The following is a 25067-nucleotide window of genomic DNA, read 5'->3' on the forward strand; positions in this document are numbered from 1 at the left end:
GGACATGAGGTTTGAACTGCTGTTTGTACTGGCCCAATGATCTGAAGGAATGGTGTGGTGGGCAGGCTGCTGAATTTTGTTTTTCTCTGATCCTATTGGCTTTGCTTGCATGAGGGATAACGGGAACACGAGAGAAAGGGCAAGTCATCCTCACAAAATGTACTTCCAGGGGTGGAAAGCGATCCTTTCCATCCTCCATCCTCCATCCTCACCATCCTCCCAGTGGTGCTGGGCACCAGGCTGACCTTCCAAAGCCTTCCAAAGGAACAAATGAAACCCCCAAGGCCGGTTGCGTGTTTCCTATATCACTTTATTGACCGCCACTCACCACGTTCTCAGGTTGAGCGCCAGATACCAGTGGGAGAGGTGGAGCTACCCTAGAGTTACAGGGAGAGAGCAAGGGACAGGCTGGGGAGAGCTGGCTGGGGATGAGGAGCCTCTGCACAGCGGTGAGCCCCCCTCTCTCCCCCCGAGGGCCTACAAAGACAGTGGAAAGACGTGCTTGTCCTCCTGTCAGTTGTCCCGAAGGGAAATGACAGGGCAGAGGTGTGAACAGAGACACTTAAACATTTTGCTGGAAGGAAAAAAAAAAAAAATACACGTTGCAACCCCCCAAAGGTGAGATATTATTATTAATTATAATTATTATTTCTCTTGCGGTTGCAAGGAGCTCATGGCAGGTTCGTCACACGGACACAAGGTCTTGAGTGTGGGGTTTGGCTCTGTTGCTGTTTGAGAGTAGCCAGTTTAACTCTGAGTGGGGTACAGCAATTCTGCAGGGCTTTTCCCCTGTCCCAAGCCTTGCCCCAAGGCTTGATGCACCAGGAGCCAGCGTTGCTCGTGCACTCCTTCCTGCCTGATGGTGGATACGGGCTACAGCACCGGACAAAGACCCTTTGAGCAAGCACAGCAGCATGGCAGCATTGCCACCCATGCCATCCCCACGAGGTTTAAGCTTCCAAGTCCACCAGCCGCTCACCCAGCCCCTCGTCCCACCCAAGGGAAAAGGGGGAGAACAAAAAAAAAGAAAACAAAAAAAAAGAGGAAACAAAGTGGGGGAGGAACCAACAGAAGAAACCCCTCTAGATATTCACTGATATCTACGCCAAGGCTCTGGGAGTGAGACCTGCAGGTGGTGGCCGCCTGCGCAGCGCGGTGGCCGGCGGGCTTAGGAGGAGGGTGCAGAGGTGGGCTTCTCCTCCCGGGACACGGGGATGGGCCTCTCGCTGTGGCTGGCGTCCATGTTGGAGGGGACCTTGGGGCCAGAGAAGGTCAGCATGCCATCGTTGGACAGGGAGCAGGTGATGGCAGCCTGGTCCACGTTGGCGGGCAGGCGGTAGCGGCGGTGGAATTCCCGGGAGATGTAGCCGTGGTCGTCCTGAGAGGCGGCGGGGAAAGGAGGGGAAGGGGTGTCAGAAACCCTCCGTGCCTCCCTTTGTCCAGCTCCCTCGGAGCAGGAGACCCACAACACCCTGGCTTGTGGTGACACTGCACTGCCAGGACCACTGGGCACACCTCTGCTGGGTTTAACTTTACAGGTTTGTAGGGGCAGGTGTGCCCCGCCACGCCTCTGAAGCTGCAAGAGCTGAGCAGAGCAGCAGGGAGGGATTTTGGCCATAAATTTGACCTCAGGTTGAGATCTCATCTGGACCTCTGATTTCAAAGGATGCTTGGAGACAAAGTCTGGAGGCCTGGGAAGGTAAAAGCAAGGCAGACGTGTGCACTCATGTATTTATTTACTAGGCTGCAATGCTGTGTCAGCCAAAGTACACAATCCTGGATCTCGTCTCTTTTTGGCCAAAAGAATGAGAAATGCAATTTTTTTTAAAAGTTGGCCATGAGAATAATAACTATATTAAAAAATACATACTGTTTCCAGGCTAGAGCTTTGTCTGGCCAAAAATGTGTATGAGAAGAATTAAACCCCTGCTGGTATAATTCACTTTTTGACCCCCACGGATATTTCCATGACATCCATGTTAAAAGTTTCCAAGCCTGAGGCACTTGGTTGGTTTTCTTTTGTTTTGTTTGCTCTTGCTTTTCTCTCCCAGACTGGCATATGAAAACTCTGTTTTCACTAAGGATTCTGGCTTATGAAAACTCAGCCATGCTTCAGCAGTGCCAGATGATGTTCTGTGTCTGGCCCAGTGTTATTAGTGAACAATGGACATCGTCATCTGATGGTTATGGAAGATGATGATTGAAAATAAACAAAAGATGGGTGGATTAGCTTGTTATTGTCAGATATCAGGTGGGGGCTTTATGGGAACAGGCCATGCCAATAATGACAATTCATAATTAACTCCTTCTTCTGATAAATTATTTTCTTTTTCCTTCAGCTGAGAACTGTTGGAAAGAAGGAAAACAGAGCTGGACTCCCCAGTTGATCCACCATCACCGTCACTTCCACTTACCTGCCTTTCACTGTGCTTGCCATGGATTTCCACAAAGTCATCAATAATCTTCACACTCAAGTCTTCGGGAGAGAAGTGTTTTACATCCAGCATGATTGTGAACTTGTCCCGATCAGACCTCACCTGCAAGGAGCATTGTCACACAGTGAGCCTCGACCTCTGGGTGTGGAGGCAGGACCACCATCACCACTAACTGAAGGCCAAAAAAGGGGTGGGCTGACACTTTTTCCTTCTGTGACTATGGGCCTCAGAGGGGTGTTCCTCCCATTGTGGGGTCCCAGGGACATTGAGAGGCCATGGGAGGTGTCAGGGTCACTGGGAGGCTGTGGGAGTTGTCAGGGTCACTGGGAGGCTGTGGGAGGTGTCAGGGTCACCAGGAGCCCATGGTAGGTGTCTGCACCTTGGCTCCTGCTCTGGGGAGAGGTGTTACTCCTCACTGCTATTCTTGTGCCCTTTAGCACTCAGTGACCTGCCAGATGGACCAGGCACAAAGAGGGGATGAAAACCAGTGTAAGACTCTCTGGTAGCACATGTTTTGTCCTTTCAGTGATTTATGGTTTCGTTGTGGATGTAGCTCTGGGAGGAAAGCAGTAAGAGAAGGCTACAGAAAGCACCTGTACCTGAATTTCAGATCACAGCCACCACAGTTACACATTCCCCTACAGCTCCCTTCAGAAAAGTGCTCCAGTCCTTCAGTGAGGGATTACTAAAACCACTGAACTCCCAAAGTGGGGAGAAAGTGGAGAAGGATCCCACTTGCCAGGGTCCTCTCCCATGGCAAGCTGTCTTCACTGGCACTTACTCTGGGAGCAGGCTTGCTCTTCTTCACTACACAGGTGGCGGGCGCAGAGCAACAAAACCAACTTTCTGGTGTTGGAAACAACCCTCAAGAGGAGCCAAAATGGTTCCTGTTCTCGAAGGGAAGCTCTGTCCTCAGTGAGGGTTTCCCTTTGAGCCCAAGAAGGGGTGGGTGGGTTGTGCCTGGCAGGGGGTTTGGGGTCGTCCTCATCCCCTCAAATGGGGCTGCAGTGTGAGATGTGGGTGGAGAGGAGCAGCTGGAGGCATAAGGAGGGAGAGGAAGGAACAGGAGAGGAAATCAAAGGGCCCTTACCTCTGAAATGCCTGACTCCAGCACGCTGCGGAAGAGGGACTGCCTGTAGTAGGGGCTGATAGTGGATGAGAACAAAGGCAGGAGATCATACTCAAGGAGACCCTCTCCAAAAAACTGGTCGAACAAACGGCTTGGAATGAGGGGTCCCAGAGCACGCTTGAACCAGGGGTGCTGGATGGTAATGTCCATGCTGCTGCTGCTGCTGCTGCTGCTGCTGCTGCTGCTGAGAGCTGTGGCTGCAAGGGGAGAGCAGAAGGGGCAGTGCCGCTGCTGGGGAGACGGCGATGCCTTGGCTGGAGTGCGCGGTGCAGCAGCCCCAGGGAAGCTCCCCCTATATATACCGGCCTGGCAGAATGAAGGCATTAGCAGGATTCCTCTGGAAAGACATGATCTCATGATGGAGGCAACGTGGTCAGCAGAAATGCGGAGACTGACCTGGAAATGACAGTCTGGTTGGAATCGGTGCCAGATGTCCTGGAGGGATGATGCCAGGCAGCAGGCTGAGAGGCACAGGGTGCCCAGGGGTGCTGGCATATCCCCCGTGGAACAAGCAGGCTGAGCAGGACACCCCGGTGGGCATCTCAAAGATGCTTGTGAAAGAGATCTGCTCCATGGGTCTTTGTAGCCTGACCTTGGGTTTCATTAATTTGCTGCTTTTCTGCCCCTCCTTGAAGCATAAACTCAGTATTTCTTCCAAATAAATGAAACAGCTCTCTTCCAAGCAAGGAAAAAGGGTCTGGTTCAGGTTGAAGAAGGGGAAACTTTTTTGTAACATGCTACAAAGTGCCTCTGCCACTCGAGAGGGGCCTGATGCCCCTGGCAAAGAGATCATGGCGGGACTGGTAGGGAAGCAGAACTAAAAAATAATGCAGAGCATCATTTTTTGTCTGACAAAACAAAAACTTTTAACAAAAAATACTTTGGCAAAAGAAAGAAAAATAAGCTTGGTCTCCAACCGTAACATCAGTCCCAAAGCTGCTCTTGAGAGTGTCCCTGTTTTGATTTAGGAGTGATGTGGGAGATCCATTTATCTCATGGTGTCACAGCACAGATCCTGCTTAACAGGCATTTCTGGTTACAGCTGTTTTTCATTTCTGTTTCCCTTAAAGCCTCCTTTAAGGGGTCATCTGTCACCCTGGGCTGCCGGGCAATGGGCACTGTGCCCGCCGCCGCGGGCTCTGCCAGAGAGCTGAGGTGGCTGGGCAGGGAAAGGGCAGCCAGGCTGCCCAGCTCCACAGCAAGGCTCACAGCCTGTGGCCACAGCTGAATCCCCATTTCCATCCCTTCCAGAGATGCAGGGATTGCGTTCCAGGAGGCTCTGAGCAGCAGAAGCACCCGTGTTGGGAGTCTCGTGAATCTCAACACCTTTGGCAGTCGGTAGAGAGCAAAAGAAAAAGAGGAGAGGGCACTTCACAAAGGCACTTCAGAAAAGAGGGGCTGAATCATTCCCTCACATTGTCAGGGTCTAAAGAAACCAAGGGTGGCTGAGATCCTGCTCTCTTCTTTGGGAGAAACCAGATCATTCCATGCCAGAAGAGCTAAAGTGAGACAAGCATGGAGACTTTTCTATCACTTGAGTGATAGTCAGCTGAGAATTGCCTGGCATCCAGGCACCGTGTGGTCTTGGAAAATCCTTAGCCTTGTAGGAGCCAGAAGATCCTGTTACAGAGGCTTTCCTTTATGAAAAGCAAAACTTGAGCAGAAAAACACCTAAAACCACAATAAAGACTGCTAAGAAGACAGACAAGAGTTTAGGTTCCACCTTACGTAGCTCCAGCAAGTAAAGCCCCCATGGTCCAGCCTTGGCTCTCAAGCATGAAGGATTTTCTAAAATCAGGTGTCAAAAAGAGAGCAATCCCTCCTCAAGCCATGGAGGAAAAAACCACAAGAGAGAGACTTAACCCCTCATTTATTCCCATTGTACCAAATCTGACCTTTTGTTTTTTAAGAAATTAAGGGAAAGCAAACGAGTCATAAAGCACTACCAAGATTTTTCTTCAAGAACTCTGTGAGATTTGTCCTGGCAGAGAAAAAAAAAATCTCTCTTCAGCAAGCCAGCTCCAGAGACCTGCTAACCTGTATTTAACAGGCAGCAGTGACCTGATGCAGAATGCATCACCTGATGTGCAGGATAAGAGGAAAAATGAGAGGAGAGACATGGGAACAAGTTCAAACTGTGCTCACACAGAAAGGGAGACAGATTTGGGGTTCTGACAGAACATTTGGGCCCCAGGTGAAGGGGTGAGGGGTGTTGGGAACATCCTCTTCGTGTTCTCTAAGATGTATTGGCAACATCCTTTTTGTGTTTCCCAAATCAGCACACAATGGAAGGATCCTCTCAGTCCTTACAAAACTGCCAAACCCTCGAGCTCTGACCTCCAGCGTGTTCCCCAGATTATTCCCTGGATTACTGAGGAGGAAGGAGGGAGCCCAGGTTGCTTTAAACCAAATCCAATCAGGCTTTGAACACTTCCAGGGATGAGGCAGCCACAACTTCTCTGGGCAACCCGTGCCAGTGAGCAATATACAGGCAACCAGAGCACTCAGTATGTTCAGTGAGATGGAAGGAATTGGCTCTTCAGAGAAAAGTGAGAAATATGTTTTCAACTGAATTTTATTTGAAATTATGTATATTACCACACATTCAAATACTTGAAAAGCAGCAGCCAACTTTGTGGTTTTATGTCTTTACTTTCTTCTGGACCCTCATTTTCATGGCTTTCCCTAGAATTAATCATATCCATATGCCTTGGACAGACATCTTTGTCTTTTGTGGGTAAAAGTGTTTCACTGAAATGTAAACTTCATTTACAGGGTCTTTTTCTGATGCAGACTTCACACTGCCTGCATGCCTCTGGGGAAGAAAACCAATCTCCTAAGATGCATCACATGTGACTTCCAATGGTCTAAAACTTCTGTGTCCTATTCAAATGAGTTGCCCATGCTGCCTGTCCAGTCAGTGGAGGGACAGATTCCTCCAGACCACATCATCATGTGGGTGGGTAGGAAAGGTGAAATGAGACCCCTTTCAGCAGTGCCTGTATCTCAGGGGGCAATTCTAATTCTAATCCCCTTCTTCACAAGCAAAGCTGGTGAGAAGAATCCCATCCAGTGGGAATTTAGTAGGAGAAAAGAAAGTGATAATTTTGCATCAGTTCAGCAGACCAGACCTCACAAGACACACAACATTTGAGCATCATTATCACCCGCTGAGTAAAACCAGTGAGATTTGTTGGTGGAAACTGAATGGAAGAAAATTCATGCGTATGGTCAGGAGCACATCCAAGAGCAATGCATCAAAGGCAGCTTTTTCCAGAGCTTCATTGCAAGTTTAGAATGTGAATCAAACTGAGAATGTCCTCCAGAATGTTCTGTTGCCCAGCTTACCTTTGAAATAATCCCTTCCTAGTGAGTGTAATTGCCATCATGTGACTGAGACATTTAGTAAAGGACATTGCCCAGGACACACTGAAGAAATCCCAGACCACGTTCCTAAGTAAAGCTACCATCAGCAATTAAGCACAGCCCTTTAGCTGTGTTTAGCTGCTCTGTCTGTCTGCATGACTGACTCCCACCTCCCCATTTCCAGGGGGTCTCAGAGCTGTCTCCAACCCCCTTGCCAAGCTCTGTGCAAGCCCAGGGTGAAGAAAAAAGCAAATATTGGAGTGGAGCAGACACTGCTCAGGTGTAGCGACTGGTCAGCAGTGACTGTGGAGGATTTGTAGGAGATTCTGAAGTGCTGATAGAATGGGGGTTCCTGTTCCAAACTGGTTTGTTGCAGCCCCAGGAGAGCCAAGAAAGGCAGGGTCTGCTCTGATCTGCATTTCCTCTCAAGTCAAGTGTACCTTGTCACCCTGCAGAGGATGCAACTCTTCAGGTAGGTCTCATGGAAAACAGGAATGCACCTCAGTGCTTTTTCCTTCAAATACGCATATCAACCCCCAAAATACAATTTATATTCATTTAAAAGGTCCTCTGTGTTTAGATGTCAGCTGTTTGGTGATGCTATAAGGGATTGAGCAATCTCTGGCAATATTTAATGACAAAATTGTTGCAGAATGCCAGTCAGACTGTTTCCACTTCATAGAAATCTATGAGTTACAAAAACAAGATCATGAGAGGGACACAAAGCTAAAGTAAATAATAATGTGATTTTTTTGCAAGTTTTCTTCCTACCACCCTTGCTGAGGTAGAAAATACTACATAATGTGTGTAAGAAAGCTGGTGAGTGGGAAAAAGAAACAAAAGACCATATTTTATTTAATCTTGCATAGACCAAGCTTTGGAAAGGATGCAAGAAGTCAGTATGAAGTCATAGAAATCACAATGCAAGCAGTCAAGCAGAAAGGGCAGGGTCACTCATGGTTATCAGTTTTGCCTGATAGGCACTTACTAAAAGCTTTCCCTAGAAATGATCACAGAGCATTTGTTTCTTTCTTTCTTTTTAAGGGAAGAGCCCTTTCTTTATATGACTCATTTCCTGTTTCTCATGGCCAGGAGCTTCAAACCTTTCCACCAAGGCGGGATGCTGATGGAGGAAGGAGCAGGTGATTATAACAGCAGTGAAACTCATTTTCCTCCCCACCAGACAGCACGGAAAGCAGGAAAGCAGTGATTCTGATTAGTTCTGAATGCTGTTGATTATCTTCCTAAAGTTTATAAGGATGAGAGGAAGGGAGCCCACGTCCTCAGGGCAGTTTGCACAGTGTTTATCTGGGATTGGGGCTGCAGGGCAAGGCAAGGGCAGGTCTGGCATGAGAAATGGCAGCTGCTATTTTTTTAAAATTAGATTAATTCGTGATTCTTATTAAAAGCAAAGAACACTTGAAAACAACTCTTGGGGGATAGTTCACAGCAGAAAAGAAGACAGTTAGTGGGAAGGTCACTGCATGCTGAGCACCTTTAAAAGAACAAACAAAAAAACCACCACCAAACCGGGCTTGCTTTCCTTTTAAAAAGAGACCAGCATATCCCTAGGGAGCCCTGCAAATTCCCAATCCTTTCAAACATCCCTGAGCTGCCCAGCTGGGAGCAGGTGAGCAGCCCCTGCCCTCCAGACTCTTGGCTAAGCTTGTCCTGGTGGAATCCACCACATCTCTCCCTTCCCTTGCCTCTGCAGCTCCTGCCTAATGAATGGCCATGCCTGTACCCCAAATTTTGTCCCAGGTGTCCCCACTCATGCTGACAATGCTTTTGTCTCACAGGGACTATGGCTGAAAAGTTGCTGGACACCAGAGCCAAGAAGAGAACAAGTCATGGAGGGGACATTTTTAGTTTTCTATTGACAAAGAAATTTTCATCTCACCATTTTTAAGGTATAACCTTCTGTTTTACTGCTGCCTTTTGTGATTCTTTTTCTACTCAAATATCTCCTTTTTCCCATTTTAGAGGGGTGGGGCAATTTTCATTTTACAGTTTACAGCAATCCACAGTCAGCTTTACAATTCAGCTGTACACTGGAAAAGTTAAACATCCACTCTACTTATCCTAAGACTGATATTTATTTTATCTAAAGAATTTATATAATATCAACAGTCTGCCTTGGTGCAGCCAAAGAGGCTTAAAAAATTACTAGCAATCCCTTTTTTCCACATCAGAGCTCACATCCTAAACACTGAACAAATCCCATCAGTGTTTAGGGCACATAATATCATTGTTGTCAAATCAATGGTGAATTTACGTCCTGCTAATCCTTGGCACTTAGTCAAACAAGCTCAGCAAGTTTTAGCAGCACAATGCATTTTATGTTTTCATCAATGGATTTGCATAGGGAATGAGGGATGCTCTTTGCTTCCCAGCCTGCAGCAGCTCCCAGAGAATGAGAGATGTGGAGAGAGCATCTCACCCACACCCAGAGAGCAGGAGAACGGGGCCAGGAGCAGGTTTGGAAGTTTACAGCTGCTAAGCAGTGATGCTTCTCCCCATCTGTAGATCTCAGGTGAGTATCATCCTGTAAAACGACTTGGCAGAGAAAATTTCAGCCCTTTTCACTCCCTTGGTCCTTTCTTTAAATAAAACCATCTCGCTTGCAACTCCACAGAGCTTGCTGCTGAGAGTTCCCCTGCCTTGCAACCAGATCTCATCTCCCTGAGCTTTCCATGGCCCCTCGTCCTGCTGTATAAAATATTCCCTTGGCTCTGGAAATTAGACCCATTTTTATTTTCAGACCAGAGAGTCTAAGAGCATAGTTTGTGATGTGACGTTTACTCATCTAGAGCAAATAATTATGGCAAATGATGCAACAGCTTGAGGAATTAAAATCTTGGCTATTTTTCAGAAGAAAGGAGAAATTATGTCCATTCTTGGTTTGGTGTTGTAAGGGTCGGTCCGAAGTTCCCCTCGACTTTGCCTCCCGACCGTCGCAAGGAGACCTCGAGGACCCCCACCCAGACTGACTCCGAACAATGGTTTCCTGGCCGGGCCAAGGTGGATGCTCATGACTGTGTGCTGGTGTATTGTGTTCACTGGACCGTGCTGTCGTGGCACCAACCAGAGACTGTGTTGCATCAACTGAGGACTGCTTGTCCGTACCTGTCTCCTGCAGCACCACACAATAGTCCATAAATCTTCCCACCTTTTGGCCAGAGGCCACTCGCTTTGGAGAAGGACTATAAAAGAGCGACCCTCTGGAAAGAACCCTTTGAGATCTCTCCACTGATGAAGACCCCTGAGATCTCCCCACGGACGAGGACTCGTCTATCGGATGACCCGTGAGGACGCCCGTCTCGTCTGTTGGTAGCTATTCTCCCATCCCTTCCTTTCCTTCCCCTTTCCCTATCCTATACCTCTCCCCTTTACCGTAACTGAATTGTTGGCATTTGATGAAATGCATTGCTGTTGTTGATTAAACTGATTTTCTGTTGTTGAATAAACTGATTTTTGTCCCCTGCATTTTGCCTGTTTGCACCTTTGAGATCAAAAGAACCATCACGACCCCCGCTCTGCATTAATAGCGGATCGTGACATTAAATTGGCGTCACGGACAGGATTTTCTGGCAGACAGAAGGGATGCAAGGTTGTCTGTAGTCTGTATCAGGGGAAGGAAGTCTTACTCCAGCCGCACCTAGCTGGCCACCTTGGATGGGTGAGCCTGTCTAGAAAGCAAGGGGGGTTTTTCTGATTTCCCGCAGACTGCAGACACCTTGGTGTGGAGCATCCCCAGACTCGCTTGAGGGCTCTGTCGTCAGAATTTCACAAAAGATCTACTGGTGCAAAAGGCGGGACACTGTTGTTGTTGCTGTTGTTGTTGCTGTTGTTGTTGTTTTGTTGTTTTTTATGATGTTTGACTACTTGGTGCAGTGAAGAGACAACCTGGTGTTTTGGTAACTAAGGAGTACCTCCCAAGTAGTTTGGTCTCTTCACCCACACAGGGAAGCGAAGGGGGGCACACAGCGGAAGCTGTTTCGTTGTGTGTGGTAACTTAAGCAATAGACCTCCCTGTTGTGGTTTTTACTTATCCCTTCACAAAATGACTGAGAATTCCACTGTAACAGATAAAACTGCATTTTATGCTCTATTAGCTAAGTATAGCGCCAGACCGTCCCAAGGTGGGGAGGAATGGGCGAACAATAATTGGTTTAATCTGGAGAATGTGATTGATAGAATATATTCTCTGCAACATGAGTCAAAGTTCAAACTGGGCAAAGATAAAACCATACTCTGCTCGGTTTTAGGAGCTTGTCTTACGGCAGCTATAGAAACTCGCTCTGAGCGCAGAAATGAGGAAAGAACAATTATAGACTCTCTACAAAATCTTGTTCAAATTTTGCAAAAACAATTAGATCAAGAAAGGAATGAGAACCATTTGTTGCGAGATGAAAATAATTTGTTAAAAGCTGCCTTAAGAGAAGAATGGGACGAAAATTCAAAGCATGCTGATTCACCAAAAGGAACACAGGAGAAGGAAGCTATTTACATTAATCCAATGTACTCTCCAAAAGACCCAATTTTGATGAAAAATTGTGGGGAACACTGCTGCTCCAACTTGAAACCTGTGATTAAAATAGAATATGATTATATCAGTGATGCCCCCCCCGAGCAACCTTCTCCACAGGTTCTGGGCAGTGTACCAGAGCAAACTTCTCCACAAGTTCTGAACAATGCACCAAATCAATCTCCTGCACAGGCTCTGGGAGTTGAGCCAAAGCAGTTCACCTGGGCTGGGCTTTCCCAAGGGTCTGAACATTCTCCCACTTCGGCCCACCACACTTTAGCCCAGGAATTAGAAAAGATACCCAAACCTGACAATACAGCTGTCTATCAATACATTGATGATATTCTGGTGGGAGGGGATGAAATAAAAGTAGTGGGGGATACCCAACAAAAAATAATCTCTCATTTGGAAAACCCTGATTTGCAAATTTCCTCAGAGAAAATTCAAAAACCTTCTCAGGAGGTGAAGTTTTTGGGAATTTGGTGGAAAGGAAGTATGACATGTATTCCACCTGATATTCTAACCTCCCTGGATCAAATTAAATTGCCTGAATCCAGGAAAGATATCCAACAGGATCTAGAATTATTAGTGTTCTGGAGAAAACACATCACAGTCACTATTGAGACCCCTCCCCCTGACGGGGTGGCCCAGAGATCCTCAGTTGGGAAGTGGTATGCCCAGATAAAACATTACTGTAACATCTTCTTAGTGATAGAAAGAGCTGTAAAAAATCTGGCAATACAAGAAACTGAGAGCTTGGCAAATAGCCATGACAAACCTGCCTTGGTAAGTAAAGTAGCCACTCCTTTCTCCCCTGAACAATCAGCAAATTCTTGGTTCACTTATGCTTCTGCCAAACGAGAGGGAAAGGTGGGGAAATACAGGGCAGTAGCCCTCCCCACTTCTGCTGGTGAACAAATTTTTACTGAGGGAGAAGGCAGCTCTCAGACCGGTGAGCTGACAGTTGTTTGGAGTGTTTTCCAACTTGAGGTACAGAATATCTCTCTTGTTTACATCTACACTGACTCCTATGCTGTGTTTAAAGGAGGTACAGAGTGGCTTCCTTTTCAGCAGCAAAATGATTGGGAAGTTAACAGAATTCCAGTCCACGCTACACACTGGATAGTTCCATCATTTTAATCTCCTGCCTCCTGGAGGCAGACTCTGTTTGTGTTTACTTTTCACAGAAGAACACCGAGGGACATGAAGAAGCACCCCCCTTAGTGTTGGATGACAAACCAAGGTTTTTCCTCCTTTCGTGGTGACACAAGGTGATGATGTCGCAATAACTTGTAAATTAGCAACTGGATCCCTCACCGAACCTGCAGACAGTTATGGCATAGGATCTCATGGCCGGACTTTATATTGCAAACCCCAAAATCAAGACTGTTGGCTAAACCTAACTGCTGTACAATTTTCCTATAAAATCATGTGTGGGAAAAATGATACAAAATACTGGGGAGAACTTGATGTTAATGTTGTAACACCTACTACCCAACCACCGGTTGTGCTAAGCCCTGCAATTTTTCAATTTGGACCTTATGTAATTAGAAAAACTGGCCAACAATCCGGCATGGTCTCTCAAACAAATCAAATTATTGATGCAAAATAATGTCTCAGAAGTCCAACCAGCTTGTTCACCCTTTCTACAAACTTCTTTTGAGGGATGGACAACCTGGCTGCGGAAACGAAATCCTGCTAAAAAACGAATGGCAAGAGACATAACCGGTGTTGTGGGAACAGGATTGGGAATTTTGAATAGCATCGATTCGGAAGTACTAATGAATAAATTGGCTACCACAGCTGGAGATGTAACCAAATTACAACGGCCCCTACAAACAGCCTTAACAGCTTTGGGAGCCCAACAATGGTTGTTCTCAGTTGTATCCAGGCCCAGTTGTGGATGCAGTCAGTTGCTGCTTTAATTATAAGAGAAGGTGAGGAAGGCACTTTTCCCACTGAAATCCGAAAAATAGTCTGGGACAGTGCCACTGATTTTGAAAAAGAATTCCAGTCCTGGTGGACCTATGATCCCAGCACAAGCATTGCCACAGCCTTTGTACTGACGATTCGTAATGCTTCAGTGCATTCAATATTCCCCATCATTGCATTAGGGTTGAACCATGATGGAGCTATTCTCTATCCTTTCGAGCATAGGGAATGGGCCCGTCAAATTGGTGGGAGGTGGCAAACTGTCAATTTGGAAACTTGCATTGTCCGGGAACAACAAGGGTTTATCTGTGAAAGTAATGCAATCAGAGCTCAAGATATCTGCTTGGACACAGAACAGAATGTTTGTAACTTTGAAATCCATCCAAATGAGATTCCTGAAACTGTATTAGTATATATAGGCAATGGATGTGCATGCTTTAGAACTGCTTGTGATAGTGTTTTTATAGAAAATTTGGTACTGAATACTAAAAATCATTCAAACTTTTGTGTCTGCAACTTTACTAGGATTTCAGGATGTGATTTTTCCTATGTAGCCCCAGTTACTTCTCACCATCTTTTGCAGTCAAATTACACACTGATCCACCATCTATTGCCCACTCCAATTGGAATGAACCTCTCTCTGGTGAAGCAATTGTTGCTCCACCAAGATCTGATCGAAATTTTGAAGAAGATCAAGAAAAACGGACAGAAAACTCTAATAGCTGTTCATCACAATGTGGAAAAAATACATCGTGTTTTAGAAAGAGTAAAGACAGATGCTGAACACGGGTGGTGGGATACTCTATTTGGGTGGTCACCTACTGCTACAGGTATCCTGAACAAATTGTGTCATCCCACCATTGTTCTCTTGATTTTAGTTTTAATTGGTTTTGTTTTGTCAGCAATTCTATACATCATGACTTGGAGAATAACGAAACGATTAACACAATTGGCATCTGTGACAGATATACCCAGATCGGCTACTGTTGACATCCCCAGGGTTATTGACACAAGGTTTCAAATAAAATAAAAAATGAATATTTTCTTTTTTTTTTTTTTTTAATTAGAATTGTTTAATCAAAAACTTGCTTTAAAAATTGATTTATTTCTAATCAATACTGAAAAAAAATTTAAAGAATTGAGAATTGTTTAATCAAAAACTTGCTTTAAAAATTGATTTATTTCTAATCAAAAATTGAACAAATTGTTTGAAGTCGTTAGCAATCAACAAAATTGAACATAATTAATCTGTTTTGTTTTCCCTTTTCTCCTTTTCCTTATCCTGTCCCTTATCTTTTTCCTACTCTCCTGTCTCTGTTTTTCTGGGATATGCTACCAACGGAGACGAGTCCTGAAGACACCACAACTGAAGACTTCACTACAACTCTACAAAAGGGCGCTCTTGACGACGATCGTGAGTCACGGGGTGGTGTAAGGGTCGGTCCGAAGTTCCCCTCGACTTTGCCTCCCGACCGTCGCAAGGAGACCTCGAGGACCCCCACCCAGACTGACTCCGAACAATGGTTTCCTGGCCGGGCCAAGGTGGATGCTCATGACTGTGTGCTGGTGTATTGTGTTCACTGGACCGTGCTGTCGTGGCACCAACCAGAGACTGTGTTGCATCAACTGAGGACTGCTTGTCCGTACCTGTCTCCTGCAGCACCACACAATAGTCCATAAATCTTCCCACCTTTTGGCCAGAGGCCACTCGCTTTGGAGAAGGACTATAAAAGAGCGACCCTCTGGAAAGAACCCTTTGAGATCTCTCCACTGATGAAGACCCCTGAGATCTCCCCACGGACGAGGACTCGTCTATCGGATGACCCGTGAGGACGCCCGTCTCGTCTGTTGGTAGCTATTCTCCCATCCCTTCCTTTCCTTCCCCTTTCCCTATCCTATACCTCTCCCCTTTACCGTAACTGAATTGTTGGCATTTGATGAAATGCATTGCTGTTGTTGATTAAACTGATTTTCTGTTGTTGAATAAACTGATTTTTGTCCCCTGCATTTTGCCTGTTTGCACCTTTGAGATCAAAAGAACCATCACGACCCCCGCTCTGCATTAATAGCGGATCGTGACAGGTGTGAACCTCAAATATTGAATAAATAAATTAATTAAATATCTCTTCAGATAAAGACCTCACCAAAAATAAATCACAACTTGCTATAACTTTGAATTCATAGAGTAATTTTCTTTTTCTTCTAATGTTCTTGACTGTTTACATGTGGATTATTTCTTCACAGTCCACATGGGCATTCCTGCATTGAGCAGATCATCCTGCAGAGCTCATTGCAGGGGGTGATCATATAGAATTTTCTTCTCCAAAGGAGTGATACTCAGCCTTTGCACTGGAGAAGTATGGAATACAGGGAGGAGTGGGTAGCCAGAAAGAAAAGTGGCTTTATCTGCTGGTGCAGGGGAAGTGGTGCTGATGTAGTGGGGAAGGAAGGCAGGAGGAGCAGGAGGTCTGGAGGAAAGAAGACAGGAGGAGAAGATAGCATGGAAAGAGAGTGGTCTGATCAGGACAAGCAGCTCTGTAAAAGGCATTCTGCAAACCCTGCAGCCACTTCATGATTGTGCAGTGAACAGCCCAGTCCTGGTTTGAGTCTGCCTCTGTCTGAGCAGGGCTTGGAGGGGAAGCACCAAACACTGAATGCAGACATCACTGCATGAATCATTCACTAAGCCACCCAGGAAAGCTCCAAAAATTGCCTGATTGCAGGTGATGCTGCAGTAGCTGTGTAGTGCTCAGGTGAAATGGGGCACTGGGAATTGAGCTGTTTGTCAGTTCAGATTGGCTTGCAGAGATGGAGGACAGGGCAAGAAGGGGATATCAGATCTAACAGGGACACTGATGAAGGGCGTTTGGACAGGCAAGGCTTGTTATGGATTCAAGCTAGGGAGTGGTGCTGAGGTCTGCTAGTACTACAGACACTGAAACTACACCAGCTTCTGTGTGTACACAGGCTACCTGTATAATTTGGTTCTTTAGAGTCAAACTAGAAAACCTACAGTGATTGAACAGCACACATCAGGAAACTGCTCCAAGGAGCATGTCCCTTCACAGGAGTGAATTCCTCTGAACCTCCAGCAGGTTTAGAAGTACCCGTACAGCACCACAGGATCTGCAAATCTCCCTGTGCTGAGGAGAAACACAAAATAATCACAGCTTTTATCTGGCTTGCAGGGACCCACTCAGTTCATCCAGCAGCCTAACTGAGAGCAAGAAAAAAAATCTCTTGATGGGATAATGATCCCTGTCCCTCACCCCTGGATGCCAGACGAGTCTGTTAGGGTGGCAGCTGTCTGGTGACTTGGAGAATTTATTTTTACAGTAGCTCGGTGATGGGAACCTCAGGAAAAAAAAAAAAACACCCCTTGGCAGAGAAAAGACCCTAATGAACCATTTGTCTAAGCTGCTGCCAAATCCTCTTGCTGGATTTGTGTGCACTCATGTGAGGATGAGCATTAGCAGGAGGGTGGTGGAGGTTAGTGGAGGAAAGATTAGCGGGCAGAGCAGCAAGCGAAACGCTGAGCCCGGCTCTGTGCGTCACTGCGCCCAGCCCTGACCCCCGCAGGGCTCCTCAGCTGCTGCTCACCACAGCTTGGTGGCTGCTCTGCATCCCCAGAGCACAGGGAAAGAGCCCAAATCCCCCCTGACGTCTCTTGAAGAGCTTGTGAGGCAAGCAGAGCACACGGGCAGGACTGGAGCACGCTCCGGGGGAGCAGAGGCAGACTAAGGGATAATCAAACTGGAGAGCATCACCTTTCCCAGACTTCAACCCACAGCAAAGGGCTGTGCTCAGGCACACCAGACGGGATCATTGGTGTTGCTGACACTACAGCAGTGGCCATGGCTCTGCTGTGTATAATTAAGGTTAAATGATAACGATTGTCACAGCATATGCAGTCTGAAACAACCCCTCTTTTCATTTCCCTTTTTTTTTTTTCTCCCTTTCCAGATGTTTTATGCATCTTGACAAAAGGTCATAGCTGGGGGACCAAAAACAGTGAGGGAAAACAAGCAAACAGAAAAATCCCCACTGCAGCTGCTGAATAGGAGAAATAAAAGAATTTGTACGTTAGTTCTGGGAAAAGTGGTGCAGTGGAGGGAAGTTGCAGCTGTGGGTGCAATAACAGGAGAGATTTTGAGAACAACTATTTTTAAATGCAAGGTCCTAAATCTAAACTTGCAGCTTGCAAACATAAAAGTATTTGAGTAACATTCCTCACTCCCTAGGCTGACACAGTGACCTGTAGATCACAGAGGGGCTTTTCAGTGACCCACAGAAGTTGCTCTGAGTTATAAAGGTTTAAGTAATGCACTTTATGGTCAGCTGTGGATAGAGGAGGATAGTTCTGGAGCCTTCTCATAGCTTTCAGGCGGATGAGCAAATAAAACTGCAGTCCCTTGCCCAAGGCTTGGTGTTCTTTCTCCACCTAGAGCACAACAGGAGGAATGTTCTGCAGACACACAGAGAGATCTGAGAGGTAACTCTCCTTCAGTGATATCCACTATTTTGCACTGATTGTGTGCAACTTTCCTTTCTACCTCCAAAGTCTTGTCCTGCTCTCACCCTGACGCTCTAGTTTTATTCACCAGGACATCTGTGTATTACTGTGCTGTGGAGTAATTAAAACCTGTCAGTGCTGTTCAGTTCTTCCTCTGGGTCTGTGTTGCTTTATAGACCCGTTCCAGGATTCCTAAAAGAGTTGGTGCTTCTAAAGAGCTGCCTGCTCTTCCCAATCCAGTTAAAAGCAGGCCACCATTCTCTGAAGGGCGTGAAGATTTCACTGTTTTTATGTCCCTGTTGTGCCCATCCTCTTCCTGTCCCAGCCTGTGTTGGAAGCTGGCTCCTGCCCCAGGGATGACCCAAGCATAAGAGGGATAAGAGAAGACATTAAATCATCCCTATTGTAACAGAACATGGTCCTGGGGGCTCCATCAGCTCTGCTCCTCTCAAGGGTGGGCACTACTTCCCAGGTGGAAGGAGACATTCCTTACCTGCAAGGAGACAGTCACACTTTGGTCCTGATTACCCTGGAAAGGAGAAAAGGGGATCCAGGCATGACCACACTGGCTTCAGTACTGGGCCCATTCAAAACGTGTAAAGAAAGCATCCACAGAGGGCAAAGGGACAATTCCCTATGGAAAAAATATTCCTGAGAGTCTCACAGCTCACTCTGACACACAGCACCCTTCCTCCTGCTCTTCCAACCCACACCACTAAACTTAGCCAGTCTCTGTGCCCTCTGTTTCTCTTCTCATGCACCACCTTCTTCTGGAATTTAGGGGACTCTTTTTTTTCTGAAGACAAGAGTTGCAAGAGGCTGCAACTGTGAATGAGCCAGTCCTTCAGCCACTGTGCACTGCTGCAGCTGTGACACTTTATTTGCAAGGGATGGGTTATCTTGGCCTTCAAAGATCCACTGTGGTTAAAGAAATCAATAATCAGCCAAGAGAATACCTGCTGTGATCAATAAAACATTAAAAAAAAAAGATTGGCATGTATCTTTAAGAAAATTAGGACAGCCTTCCTAAAAACTGCATCTGTCCCTCTGGGATTCCCAGAACCTGAGAATTCCAGGCCATGTGAGTAGATGTAAGTATGTGTGATAAATGTCTTCACACCAAGCAGAAGGAACGTGTCCCTTCTCCAGTGAATGTTATTCCAAGGGTTTGGACATGGCTGCTCCATGGCTTACAGAGGTTGGCAAGGGATTTTATCCCATAAACTGTAGTGCAGGCAATTTTTCCAGTGTGTTCACAGCATATCAGATGCAATGTGCAGCCTTCAGCTGAGATCACATTATGCTCTACATCCATTTAACATCTATTCCCAGAGGTTGCCACACTGCAGAGTTGTCTTTTCCTTTACAAAGCACTCAGGCAAAATATGCTCCAGAGTCTGTAAATCTGCACGGCTCTGGAAGGGGTTCAGCAGGGTCCTTGTTACCACTCCCAGGCACGTGTAAAAGGCTTTTCCAAACCTCTGAAAAGCACCAACACCCAAACTGCCGACAAGATGACCCGAATTGGTCAGGAATCTCATCCATCCCAGCGACCTGCTCTGTTAGCTGTTATTCCCTACATAAGGGACAAACATAGGTGCTCATTCTCACCCTTAAATCACATCTGATTTTCAAAGTGTTCAACTCCCAGCTCATTTCGGTCTATAGGCAATTAGATTTTCCCAAGCAGCCCTCAGGAAATGGACCACATTCTTCTAATACCTGGCACAAATAGGCAAGAAGTGGGGAAATCGAATTATCAACCAGACAAAAGAAGGTGCAAAGGAAAGAGCTGAGCTTTCACAGGTGCTGCTGCTTTGTTTCACACCTCTTTAGCAGACAGCAGTACCCCTTGGAGGGAAGCAATGGTTTTAACGTGCAGGATGACTTCTGAACCTGAGCTCATTCCCTAAACCCTTCCAACTGCAATGGGAAGTTCAGCTCCAGAGCAAAGCCTTGTTATGCGACCCTCGGTCTGAATTCCCTACATTGTACAGAATCCAGAGCTGAAAGGTATAGCCTAGCCCTCCTCAGCATCCATGGCCAGGGAGCCACCTGTCCTCCCAAGTGTGGCATGTTCTGACCTTTGCACTGTGAGATGTTACATAGTGATTCGTGTCATTATGAAAAATACACCATGGGATCAATATAAACAAGAATACTGAACTTAAAATAAAGCATGGACATGAGACGAAGGAAAAAATACTAATTTCATTATATTTGTTTAAATCACTTTGCTGTAAATTGCTGGCTTTTGCTGTTATGTATTCTTTTTCTTTTTTTTTTGCCACTATAATTATGAATTGTATCCACTTTTTATGTCTAAAGAAAACTCGGCCTTGTGTGGACATGAACAGACTTGTCACTGCTGTTACTTGCTTGCTAGGAGTGTAACCTGACAACGTTTGAGCCCTGTCCAGACCTGGTGGGTGCTTGTAGCCACTGCTGCTTGAGTGCTAGCCAACATGTTCAGGCTTGCTCAGACTTGTACCCCAGCACAGTAGGCATGGCACAGCCCCACCAGAAACTGCCAATGAAAGGGGCAGTGACCAGGGCTAGGATGGATGTGTTGGTGACTCCCTGCATGCCCAGCATTGCTTGCCTGTTCCTTATAAACGAATTAATAAATTGCCTTATGGATTAACCTACCCGATTGTGATGAGTAATTTATAACAGCACCAAGTGCTCCACTAGCCCAAAAGTGGCACACACCCCCTCCCCAGCTGGATCTGTGCTGCAGATGGCTCTCTGCTCCACCGGCCACAGGGATAGACCAGGGATGGGGAATCACCAGGAAAAATGAACAGAGCAGCAAATTTCTCTCTCCTGACCTTTAGCTGGATGTAGGAGTGCTCAGGACCAGACACACACTATCTACCACATCAAAACAGAGTGAGGAATGACAGCCTGTAGGATTTGACCTTGTTAATCCAGCTGTTTAGTAGAATGTGTAATTAGACAGCAACGGTAGGTGAGCCTGCATTGATACCTGCTCAATACCCAAGCACTGCTAACAGGACATTTTTTGCAGCCATGATTTTAGGACCACTTCTGGTCTAGAAGCACAGCAAAATTCCCATGACATTCCAGTAAAGACAACTGCTTAGGAAAGCAGTTTATATGGGGGGAAAAAACAAGCAGGCTCTTTTGTAGGCATTGGCATACTGATTAAAGTGCCATGGATCTTGCCTTAGGGTGCTCACTGCAGCTGCTCATTTGTTGAGAGAAAAAGGGCACAGACAGCCTGTGTGGAAAAGTGTTGGGAAGGGCATGTGCTGCTGCTCTGCCACTGCAGAGATGGAAGTGGTTGGGTTTAATGACTGCCACAGAGGTAGAACAGCAATCCCTCTTCACTTCATGGAGGTGATTACCCCATTCACAGAACCACAGAATGGTTTGGATTGAAAGGGACCTTAAAGATCATCTTGTTCCAACTCCCTGCCATAGGCAGGGACACCTTCCACTAGACCAGCTTGTTCAAAGTCCCATCCAGCCTGAACTGTTGGCCTTGAGCAGTTTCAAGGATGGGGCAGCCACAGCTTCTCTGGGCAACCTGTGCCAGGGCCTCATCACCCTCACATAAAGAATTTCTTCTCAATATCTAATCTAAATCTCTCCTCTTTTAGTTTAAAATCAATCCTCATCCTATCACTGTCTGCTCATGTACAAAATCAGACTCCCTCCTTTTTATGAACTCACTTTAAATACTGAGAGGCCACAGTAAGGTCACCACAGAGCCTTCTCTAGGTTGAACAACCTCAGGTCTCCGAGCCTGTCTCTACAGCAAAAGTGTTCCTGTCCCTGCATCATCTTTGTCCTCTGGACCTGCTCCAACAGGTCCCTGACTTTATTTTGCTAAGGACCCCAAATCTGGATCCAGCACTGCAGCGGGGTCTCATAAGGGCAGAGCAGAGAGGGAGAATCACTTCCCTTGGCCTGCTGGACACCCTCCTTTTTTTGCAGCCCACGACATAGGGTTTATGGGCTGCCAGTGCACGTGGCCAGGTCACGTCCAGCAGCATCCCCAAGTCTTTCTCCACAGGGCTGCTCTCAGTAAATTCTTCTTCCATTCTGTGCTCATGTCTGTAATTGCCCTGACCCAGCTGCAGCACCTTGCACTTGGCTGTTGAACCGCATGAGGTTCTTGTGGTTTCACTTCCCAGGCTTGCTCACATCCTTCTGCACAGCCCCGTCCTTCTAGAGTGTCACTTGCCCTGCTCAGCTCTCCCATCCTCTCTAAATGTGCTGAGGGTGAGCTGGATCCACTGCCTGTGCCATTGGGGAAGCCATGCAAGAGCCCCGGGGCCAAGGCAGAGCCCTGAAGGACCCCCCTCATCCCCCACTGCAGCTGCACATGCAGCCAGTGCACACAAGTCCTTGGCTGTGTCCATCTGCCCAGTGGCCCAAATAGCCCAGCTTCCAAAGCCAGGGCTCTGCAGGCTACGGCTGGGGCTGTCGGGTGGGCCAAAGCCTCACAGGGGCCTGGGCACAGCAGGGGCTACAAGTGCCCAGGGCCGGGGCTGCTCCAGTGCCAGTGCCAGCACTGTGCCACTTCCAGTGGGGTCGGCATTGAAGGGGTGCTGGCTGTGGCCCTTTGTGACACAGGCCCGTGGTGTCAGGGCTGCTGGGGATGCAGGACATGGAGGCCTTTGTGACGTGGCACAGGGGCACCTAAGGGGCACAGAGCCCTGGCGTGCTCAGTCCCAGGAGAGCCGCCCTGTCAGGAGGAAGCAGCTCCCCTGAGAGCCTCTGTGGCAGAGCAGAATGCAGACCCTCCCAGAGGAGATGAACCCCAACTCCCCCCCTGCCATGGAGCAGCCGGGCCTGTGCATGACGCCCCAGGCGACGGCCAGCCCCGGAGGGAGAGGGGACGGAGGAGAGGGAGGAGGCCCTGCCCCACACAGTCCCTTATGCCCCCCCAGCCCCTGTTGCTCCCCCAGTCCCTTTTCCCCCTCAAGCCCCCTGTGTCCCCCCAGTCGCTGCCCTGGGTTGCTGGAAGCCCTCGGGGAGCAGGGAGAGGGGGCACTAGGGGGGACAGAGCTGCCAGGGCCACACACCCAGGAGTGTGACTTGGCCACAGAGGAGAGGCAATGGGAACCCTACTCGGGCCAGGAACTTCCCCAGTGCGAAAATGAGAGTGTCCCAAAGCTGTTCCAATGGGAAGATGAGAAATGCCAAGATCTGTCCCAACTGGAACTGGAGAGAGACCAAGAGCTGTCCCATGGCGAAGATGTGAGATGCCAGGAGCCTTCCCAAAATCAAAATGTGAACGGCCAAGACCTCTACAAACAGGACAACAAAAAAGTCCAAGAGCTGTCAGAAGGCGAGTTAGACCCAGAGCTGCACCACTGGGAATGTGAGAGACACCAAGAGCTGTCCAAGTGGCTGGACATGGGAATCCAAGAGCTGTCCCAAGAAGAAAGCAGCAGCGACAGAATGTTTCCCCAGTGGGAACCCTTCATTGGCCAAGAGCTCTCCGAAGGGGAAGTCAGACAAGTCCCAGAGCTGTCCCAAAGGGGACACAGGAGAGCCATAGAGGAGTTGCAGGAGGGTTGGGAAGTGATCACCATCCGCACCATCTGGGTCAACCCCAAGTACCCCCAGCTCCTGCAGGACCCCGACACTGCTCCCCAGGACTCGGCCAAGGCAGCAGCTTGTCCAGCCTTGGCCGAGCAGGTGCAGGCAGCAGGGGCACAGAGCCAGGGCCCTGCCCTGCACAGCCCCTGCTGCCCCCCAGGCCCCTCAGCTCCCCAGGCAGGATCCCAGGCCCTCAGGGAGCAGCCGGCTCCCCCCAAGGAACGCCCGTCCCGCTTCAGGCGGGCGCTGCGGGCGCTGCGGGGGCTGTTCTGCTGCCCCTGCCTCAGGCCACAGCCGGACAATCCCTGACCGCTGCCAGCGCTGGCCCGAAGCCTGCCCGCTGTCACACGGGCTGCCTTGGATGTCCAGGGGTCAGGGACTTCAGTTCCTTGTCAGGAGAATGGCCTGGCTGAGGCTTAGGCCTTGAGAGGCACCAGTGATGTCAGAGCCAAGGGCGGGTGCACAAAGCCCGGGGAGAAGGAGCTCCTGCTCACAGGGGACACCAAGGATGCCAAAGTGACAGCCACGAGGACATCTGGCAGAACTTCCCACATGAGGACAAAACTCATAAAGCTGACTCAGCAAGTGTGCTGAAATCGGCCCCAGGTGGGGAAAAGCACAGGGTGGTGGCAACCACCGACTCCTGGCCCAGTGAACCCCAGAAACCCAGCAAGAAAAAAGGAACCTCTCCTAAAGAAAAGATAGACTGAGCATAGAGAAAGATTGGTTAGCATAAGGAGCAAAGGAATCATATCCAATAGAAGAAAACATTAAGATATTCATATTAGCTAATTATATATTACAGTTAATATTGGCTAATAAGAACAGAAACTATTACAGTAATATTTAATAAATATTAAAAAACATAATGCTATTGCAACATATTAATAAAATATTCCATATCATTTAATATTTATAGTATCTATACCTAATATTCGTAATGTATTTTGAATATAAGATATATCATAAATATGATATAGAACATTCTATATTGTACATATATGAATGCAATATCTAAGGATTTAGATACAACACAATCAAAAAATTAAAATAATTTTAAAAGGAAATAATATGTGAAATTAGTGAGAGAACCATATATCTGGTAGCCAATGAACATGAATGCCCTTTTTTGCTAAAATATATAAATAGTGACAAGTTTTGATAGTCCCTGTGCTGGCTTTGTGGATTTGCCACCCAGCACCTGTTTCTGTGCAGAACTGTAAATAAAGAAAATTCCTGAACTCTGTGTGGGGATTGGCTTCTTGCACACGGGCTGAGAGAATCCGTTTTGGGACAACAGCTTTGCCCTGGGCGCATTGCTAAAAGCTGCTGCTTTTCCGGCCGTGCTCACCTGTGCCTGGCCCATCTCGGAGCCAGACGGGCGCAGGCAAAGCAGCAGAGATCTGAAACTCGGCGGCTGCGCCGTCGCTGCGCCCAAGACAATCCCACGTCAGCCCCGAGAGCCTCTCTGGGAACGAGCAACAAATCCCGGAGGGCTCCTCTCCGAGCCGGCTCCAGGAGTCCCTGGACCGAGGAGCTGTCGTCCAGCTGTTTGGGGAACCTGCTGGGGCTCTTTGGACCAGCTGT

General features: G+C 47.5%; 1 protein-coding gene and 1 long non-coding RNA gene across 2 annotated transcripts; one reads left to right on the forward strand and one right to left on the reverse strand.

Annotated features, from left to right (window-relative positions):
• Window positions 1-1168: 1168 nt before the first annotated feature.
• On the reverse strand, window positions 1169-3745 carry CRYAA (crystallin alpha A). Its single transcript, XM_014876742.2, has 3 exons — window positions 3526-3745; window positions 2415-2537; window positions 1169-1378 (listed from the first exon to the last, which is right to left on the reverse strand). Exons 1-3 carry the CDS (start codon window positions 3712-3714, stop codon window positions 1169-1171), a joined length of 522 nt encoding a protein of 173 aa, XP_014732228.1. The 5' UTR covers window positions 3715-3745.
• Window positions 3746-9311: 5566 nt separating this feature from the next.
• On the forward strand, window positions 9312-20551 carry LOC148224980 (uncharacterized). Its single transcript, XR_015801866.1, has 2 exons — window positions 9312-9835; window positions 15473-20551. It is a non-coding gene; the product is annotated as an uncharacterized LOC148224980 (long non-coding RNA).
• Window positions 20552-25067: the final 4516 nt, after the last annotated feature.

The sequence above is a fragment of the Sturnus vulgaris genome, chromosome 2 (genome assembly GCF_052056855.1).
Source record: "Sturnus vulgaris isolate bStuVul1 chromosome 2, bStuVul1.hap1, whole genome shotgun sequence".
Lineage (NCBI taxonomy): Eukaryota > Metazoa > Chordata > Aves > Passeriformes > Sturnidae > Sturnus > Sturnus vulgaris.

Coding starts and splice junctions, on each gene's coding strand:
- CRYAA (XM_014876742.2), bottom strand. CDS start 3,714: ATGGACATTACCATCCAGCACCCCTGGTTCAAGCGTGCTCTGGGACCC. Junction 2,538..3,525: donor TGGAGTCAGGCATTTCAGAG/GTAAGGGCCCTT, acceptor TGCTCCTTGCAG/GTGAGGTCTGATCGGGACAA. Junction 1,379..2,414: donor GCAAGCACAGTGAAAGGCAG/GTAAGTGGAAGT, acceptor GCCGCCTCTCAG/GACGACCACGGCTACATCTC.